An 8,454-nucleotide genomic window follows, 5' to 3' on the forward strand; every position below is an offset into this window, starting at 1 on the left:
CGTTAAAACTATCGAACTAGATTATTTTCTGTAATATATGTTAATTAGAAGTCAGATGTACTGTTACGTAAAATCATGTCTGTTTAAGTGTAATCGAGTATCCTATTTGTTATATTATTTTCATGTTACTCATGCTTGTATTAATTTTCATACTTCTAAAATTATTTATTTATATTTCTTTAAAGTTAAGATAGTTTGATTTTCTCCCGGTGTCCTCGACCGGGTGGCGACCTTAACCAGGTTTCTTGACCGTTTGAACCCAGTACTTGACATAGGGTCTAAAGGTTCCCACTGATGTTACGAACCTCTGAGTATCACAAGGCCAGTGAACCTTTGGTATTTTTAGGGAGGTATGTAACAATACATATATATATATATATACATATATATATACATGATAGCGCAATGGTTTAAGTCACTGCCTATTTGCTAGGTTGAAGTCCTTATCTTGCCTATGTATCAGCTTCCGTATATGCTTCCTTCAAGCTCCTCGTCAGTCTCGACCGTGATAGCATGGAATTAAAGAGAAAATGATGTGGTTGAAAAATATAAACACACACACGCACATACACATACAAAACACACACACACACACACACACACACACACACACACACACACACACACACCTACACACACACACACACACACACACACACACACACACACACACACACACACACACACACACACACACACACACACACACACACACACACACACACACACACACACACACACACACACACACACACACACACACACACACACACACACACACACACACACACACACACACACACACACACACACACACACACACACACACACACACACACACACACACACACATTATATATATATATATATATATATACACGCACACACAATATATATATATATGTATATATATATATATATATATATATATATATAAAATACATACATATTTTGTTATATGTATAAATGGGCTAGTGATTCTCTCTTAAACATGAAGAGTTAAATGTGATTGCTAGTTCTGCTCTTTGTATATTCTTTAAGACATTCTCTTTGTGTTTTAAGGTGGTCTTATTGTCTCGATTGAGATCTGAGATGATTTCTTCGTAGGAGGTCATTTTTACTGCCAAGTCACGATTTCGAGTTTCTTGACTCTTTTTCAGTGGCTTAGTATAGTGGCTGCTGCTATGTTAGAGTTTCTACTGAACTCAAGATGCCAGAAAGATGGTATTTAAGGGTTGGACTAGCTGTGTTGCGTACTCGCCCTTGGTGTTGATTGGTTCGTCCGATGGGGTGATCTCTCCCTATGCTCGTATTGGCTTTGGGCAGCAACAGAATTTCTTCTCATGCTCGGTACCGCTAACAAGTCGAACGCCCGGATTTTTCAAACTAGGATTCATATATTTGGTTAATAGCGCTTCCAAGATAGGGAGGCTATGAATATCTTGGCATATCGTTATGATGGTCATATTTTTCACCATTAACGAATTTCCAAATAACTTGTAATCGTGCTTACTGTTATTTTTACCTATGTGCATTACTATACATTTACTTGTGTTAAATTTCATTAGCCACTTTTCAGACCATCGCTGTAGTTTATTAAAATCTTCTTGAATAACCAATTGGCTTAAGAGGGTTGCCTCTCATTTCGGTGAAAAATATTCGATTTTGTCAAACTTGGTGTGTGGACTGGTTTGGTGTCCTGAACACCGCGGGATTGGTTTCCAGACGTATAACGCCACCCTTCTCAGGTAATGGCAGGTTTAAAGGGCCAGAAATTTAAAGGTCCGCCCGTCAGCCACGCCCCTTTCTTTGCTATGGTTTGTTTTCCTTGTATTTTGTCGTTTTTTGTTTTGTTTTGTTTTTATATACTCTGATATTGTTGTACGATAGCTTGGGCAGCAGTCACCACACTTAGTGCGATCGAAAAAGGGTTCAGCGTATGCGTGCGTCATTTCTTCACGTGCTATCATGTTTTATACATTTCTTGTTTATAAATTCACTACTCCATGACTAAATATGTCAGATGTGATAGTTGCCGAAGTATTTTGCTCCATTCTGAACCTGAGAAGTGCAAGAATATTCACCTTAGCAAAGGGATTTAATGCATGTGTACCATTCATTATGTGAAGGATATGGAAGGTTAGGATTGTCACGATTCTCAGCTGGCATGGGTACAAAAGAAATGTAATGAACATCTGCTGCTTACTTCCCAGAAATGGTCAAAGGATTATGTAAGTAGATATGTGCATTTGATACTCTTTGGGGGCACTTTTATGGAGTAATGAATATATAAACATAAAAATGCTATTTTCTCCAAACTACTTTTTTCGCACAAAAGTAACTATAACTTCATGTGTAAATAAGCAATTTTGATCTTTTTTTTTAATGATTGTGATACTTATATCTAACAAAACTAGTAAATTCATTCTTAACCTACTTGATATATATTTCTGAAATTTTTTTAAAGTTGTGATTTTTTTATAATTTGCTGTATGGCTGACTTTCTTTCTTTTTTTCGCTTATAATTACGAGTATACTAGTTGAGGTACATCTGGATGTCTACTAACTGTACACCTAAGGAAATCATTATTCTTCTCATACTTTTGGAAAAATAAACGTTATTTAAAAAATAACTCAAAATTGCAAGTAAATTGTCTGTTGTGTACAAAATTCTTAATGGATTTCAATGAAATTTTTGTCACAGATGCATCCTATTCCCTTACACATTGTGTTAAATTTCCATTATCTTACATAAAAAATAAGGTTGGGAGAGCCAGAAATGCATAATCCGATCGAGCGAATCACCGAAATGAGAGTCAACCCCCTTAAGTGATCAATCACCATTCCGCACAATTTTGTATCATCAGTGGTCTATATCATTTATATATACTACGAATTGAAGCGGCCCAAGAACCGAACCCTAAAGAACTCCACTCGTAACATTTTTCCATCTAGAAGTTCTATCCATTTAAAACAACTGTCTGTTTTCGATCATTCAACCAATTACTAGTTTATCTTTATAGGCTACCATTTACTCCGTGTGAAACTAATTTAGTAAGTAGTCTTTCGTGGGGGACGGTATCAAAAGCTTTTGCAAAGTCTAGATATATTTAATCTTTATTGTTTCTTTTGTCATAATTTGAGATGACTGTGTTGTAGAATTCAAGTAAGTTAGTCACGCAAGAACATTTCCGTCTGAATCCATACTAGCTATCTTTTATCATACAGTTACTTTGTAGATGATGTTCGATAACATCTCTGATGATAGTTTCCATCATTTTTCTTACGATTGAAGTCAAGCTTATAGGTCTGTAGTTATTTAGTTTCTTTTTGTCACCTTTTTTAATGTGGGAGTAACGTTAGCTAGCTTTCATTCTCTTGGGACATCTCCGGATATGATGGATTTCTTGGATATAATTTCTAATGACACAAAAAATTCATTTTTCATTTCCTTTAAGATTCTTGGATGCCAACCGTCAGCCCCTGGTGTTTTATTAACTTTGAGTTTTTCTATACAACTTTTAATGTTTTCTTTTGTTATATTTACCGAAGTAAGTTTACCCTAAACTTTTCACAGGTTTCTGTTTGGAGTTCACTTTGCTGTGTTTCGCTTAGGAATACTGAGCTAGATTAATTATTTAAAATATCACACATTTCTTCATTTGAATATTCAAGTTGACCGTCAGCAGATAATAGTAGACCAATATGATTCCTAATAACCTCTTTATCTCTAATGCAGTGGTTCTTAACCTTTTTTGGCAGCGACACAAAATTTTGCACAAATCAAGCATCGCGACCCAAGCCTACATAGATATACGAATTGTCTTTATGAGTAATATGATTATGCTTTTAAAAGCGGGTTACAGAAACAAAATTACATGCTGGGATGTTTATTAATACAAGTAGCACATATAATTGACAGTGATATATGAAAAAAATACCGTATATAATTATAATATATTTGTAGCGGAAAAATAATTATTTTCTGCAAACCCTTAGCGACCCAATAAAATGGCTTGGCGACCCAAATTTGGGTCGCGACCCAGGGGTTAAGAACCACTGCTCTAATATAACTATAGAATCCTTTGGTGTTCTCTTTGCATTTATCAGGGAAAATAATTTCTTATTGTGGTTATCGTTTATTTTTATTGTCTTTTTTTAATCTCTGTATCAATGATAGTCATTAGGTGCGCCCGAGTACTTGTATTTCTTATAAGCCTGTCTTTTATTAGCAATGCTTTTTTCAGTTTCTTTGTCAAGCCATTTTGGGCGAGCCTGATTTGGGGAGCCGTCTGTCCTTTAAAGGAATGTAAGTGTGAATCATCTTAGTAAGCGTATTTTGAAACATTTCCCACATCTGATCTACAGGTCTTTCGCTTAATTTTGCCTCCCAGTCTGTAACCTGGAGCTCCTGACGTAGTCCTATGAACTGAGCTTCATTGAAATCGAGTATTTTAGAAACACAAGTATCTATTCTAAGTTGTGACCGCTATTTGCAATAGTTTCACGGACTTTTACATCGGTTATCATGCTTTCGCGGCTCTTGACCAATAGATCGAGAAAGTTTCCATGTGTTGTAGGTTCTTTTACATGCTGAACTAAGTAATTGTCACCGAGAAAACCTATTAGGCGACTACCTATATGGCTATGTTCAAGGGTCATCCAATCAATGTCAGTAAAATTGAAATCACCCATTACACCGTGTAACAAATAAATAGATAAGTAAATAAATAAAATAGATAAATGTTTATTTGAGTGAATTATCTTTTTATTGTTTATCTTTTATTAGGTTGTGCGAATGAAGGAAAAACATATATTTTATGTCGCTAATCGTTATTAAAGAAATTACAAAAAAAAAATGAAAAATAAAAAAAAATTGTATGTTTACATAAGAAAATTGCAGAAAATGTCTTTGAACATTACTGAAACTATACAACAGCGTCAAAACATACAGGGATATGCTAATAAGAAGTAAAACAAGCATACTGTCAATCGTTGTTATTTAGAAAAAAAAATATATATGATTTATTCAAGTAGGTTATTCAAGTATGATTTTCATGATTCATTCAAGTATTCATTTGATATGTTACATTTTGTTTCCGTTCTTTCCCTTCAACTCGTCTTATTATATTTGTTCTTTTCTTTACAGATATTGTCTCATGATGGCTTTTGCTCGAGTTTCCTGCAAACAAGATCCTGATAACTCCTGCTATGTCTGCAGAATCTTTCTGAATGTTAAGTCAGTCAAGTACACCATCGTTGAAGGGAACCTCTTCTGTTCGGCTTACAAGGCGTACTTTGGAGTTCAAGTAGGGGACCAGGACAAGAGTTGGGCGCCACACGTGGTTTGCGGAAGCTGTCGGTCCACTCTGTAGTCGTGGTACAGAGGGGGGGAAACGAAAACTGAAGTTTGGCGTGCCAAGAATCTGGCGGGAACCAACAGATCACATAGACAGCCTCTACTTTTGTATGGTGGTAGTGACCGGTCACCGCAGGGGAAAGAAGACGGGTGTGTTCGATTACCCCGATCTGCCATCATCTCTTCGTCCGGTGATGCTTTGGTAGGAGCTTCCAGTTCCCAGTCCTCCTCCAGTGATCACAGGAGACACTTGCACAAGTTCCAGCAACGAAACAGAAGATGCCCACGATGATGTCTCTGTTGCAGATGATACCCAGGCTATTCCGCATTTCCCTAACAAAGCGGAGCTCAGTGATCTTATTCAGGGACCTAGGACTCACCAAATCAAAAGCAGAATTACTGATATTCAGGTTGAAACAGTGGAACTTGTTGGACGAGAGCTGTCGGGTAACAAAACAGAGATAATGTCATGACATATTCCAAGGATACATGTATACGAAACAGATTTAAGATCAACTACTATCAGATGGAGATGTGTTAGGAGAACATTTTTTTTTGTAAAGGCACCATGACCACCAGCCTTGATATGACTGACCCTGTACCAGCTAATGACCACAACCACGCTCCTGATTCTGCAGCTATTTCAACCACAAAATGCATCAGCAACATGAAGAGAAAAGCAGCAGAAACAGAAGATAGACCTAGCCAGATTTACAGCAATAACCTGGATAACTTATCGGCTGAAGGAAAGGCGTTACTTCCAAGTGAGGACATCATAAAGAGAACATTGCGTAACCAAAGATCAAAACGCTATCCACAAGTACCAGAACGACTCGAGGATCTGAAACTTACTGGAGAATGGACAACTACTGCAGCTCCCGAGCCCAAACCATTTTTGTTCTTCGACAATGGACCAGACACTGGCAACCGCATCATTGCGTTTGGCTCTGATGAATCCCTGCGGTTACTTGCTTCTGCTGATACATGGCTGATGGATGGCAATTATGCAATGGCTCCAATAGGATTTCTATAGCTTTATGTAATACGCGTCCCAATTGGTAATACTGCAGTTTCTGCTGTTTTTGCTTGTCTGCAGACTAAAACACAAGATACATATGAAACCCTGCTACAAGCAATCATGGATCACTGCCACGAGATTGAGCTCTACCCAGACCCAACAGTCATAATTGTTGACTTCGAGCAGGCGATCATCCAAGCTATCAGCAATGTTTTTGGACCGGAAACACGCACACAAGGTTGTTTCTACCACCTGACTCAGAGTACCTGGAGAAAAATACAGGACCTTGGCCTCACCAACCACTACAAAGAGAGTGAAAACTTTCGTCATTTCTGTGGACAGATCGACTCATTGGCATTTATACCAGTTGAAGATGCTCCAGCGGGAATGCAGTTACTCACAACCCGTAGCTACCACAGCGCTGACTGCGACACCGACCATTCGTTGGTTGGTTGCAAGGTGCGTCTTCAGCCCAAACAGATCCATCGCTCTAAGCAGACAGGTTATCCACGTATCAACACAGCCAGGACAAAAATGCCAGACCTGTGTAAGCGCTTTGCTGATTCTACAGAAGAGGCCCTTCGGGACTGCCCCACAAACAGTGCTGAAGAGAGGTGGAATCACATTCGTGGAGCTATCTACAACTCCGCCATGGACACCTTCGGCAAGAGAGAGAGGCAGAATCCAGACTGGTTCGAAGCTGGAATTACAAAACTCGAACTAGCAATCGCAGATAAAAGAAAAGCGCTGCTTAACTACAAAAGAGAGCCTTCAGAGAAGACACTTGCTGCACTCCGGAAGGCTAGAAATGACGCCCAACGATTGGCACGGCGCAGCGCCAACGACTACTGGCTGAGCCTATGCCAGAGTATCCAGCTCTCTGCTGACTGTGGCAACATTCGTGCCATGTACGACAACATGAAGAAAGCCTTTGGCCCAAGCATTACCAAGATCGCACCTCTGAAGACAGCCTCTGGTGACACTATAACAGACAGAGGAAAGCAGATGGAGAGATGGGCCGAACACTATCAAGAACTTTACTCAAGAGAGAACGTTGTCAGCACCGCAACAGTTGAGAAATGCAAAGCCCTACCACTCATGGAGGAACTAGATGTTCCACCCTCTATTGACGAACTCGGAAAAGCCATCGACTCCCTGGCCAGTGGGAAAGCTCCTGGCAACGACGGCATCCCCCCGGATGTCGTCAAAGCGGGCAAGAGTACCGTTCTACATCACCACCTGCACGAGCTTTTACTCCAGTGCTGGGAAGGAACCATTCCCCAAGGCATGCGTGACGCCAACATCATCACAAAGGAGACCGCAGCGACTGCAACAACTACCGCGGAATATCCCTTCTCAGTACCGTTGGGAAGGCCTTCGCCCGAGTAGTACTCAACCGGTTGCAGAAACTTGCAGAACGAGTCTACCCTGAGGCACAGTGCGGCTTCAGAGCAGAACGATCAACCATTGACATGGTCTTCTCACTAAGGCAACTGCAAGAGAAGTGCCGAGAACAGAGGCGTCCACTTTACATTGCCTTCATCGACCTGACGAAGGCTTTCGACTTGGTTAGCAGGCAAGGCCTTTTCACCCTGCTACAGAGGATTGGATGTCCCCCTAAGCTCCTGAGGATGATTTCGTCTTTTCATGAAGACATGCATGGCATCGTCCAGTACGACGGCTCATCCTCGGACCCCTTCCCAATCAGAAGCGGCGTGAAACAGGGATGCGTGCTTGCTCCGACGCTTTTCGGCATCTTCTTCTCCCTGCTGCTGTCCTATGCCTTCAACCAGTCAGAAGACGGAGTGTATCTCCACACCAGAAATGACGGAAGTCTCTTCAACCTTGCACGTCTCCGAGCAAAAACCAAGGTACGCAAGGTCCTGATCAGAGAGATGCTGTTTGTTGATGACGCCGCCTTGACTGCACACACAGAGGAGGCCCTACAGCGACTCATCAGCTGCTTCGCTCATGCATGCAAAGAGTTCGCCTTTACCATCAGCATCAAGAAGACCAACGTCATGGGCAAGGATGTCAGCAGCATTCCTAACATCTCCATCGATGGCCACATCCTTGA

The 8,454-nt window shown here is 40.3% G+C and overlaps 1 protein-coding gene across 1 annotated transcript; it reads left to right on the forward strand.

Moving 5' to 3' along the window:
- The first annotated feature begins 6,497 nt into the window (after positions 1-6,497).
- LOC143021958 (uncharacterized) lies at positions 6,498-7,766 on the forward strand. Its single transcript, XM_076179880.1, has one exon. It carries the CDS (start codon positions 6,498-6,500, stop codon positions 7,764-7,766), a length of 1,269 nt encoding a protein of 422 aa, XP_076035995.1.
- Positions 7,767-8,454: the final 688 nt, after the last annotated feature.

This window comes from Oratosquilla oratoria, chromosome 43 (assembly GCF_046742065.1).
Source record: "Oratosquilla oratoria isolate Oo_2021 chromosome 43, ASM4674206v1, whole genome shotgun sequence".
Taxonomy (NCBI): domain Eukaryota; kingdom Metazoa; phylum Arthropoda; class Malacostraca; order Stomatopoda; family Squillidae; genus Oratosquilla; species Oratosquilla oratoria.

Bases quoted from the DNA above. Each gene is read 5' to 3' on its own strand.
- LOC143021958 (XM_076179880.1), top strand. From the start codon at position 6,498: ATGGATCACTGCCACGAGATTGAGCTCTACCCAGACCCAACAGTCATA.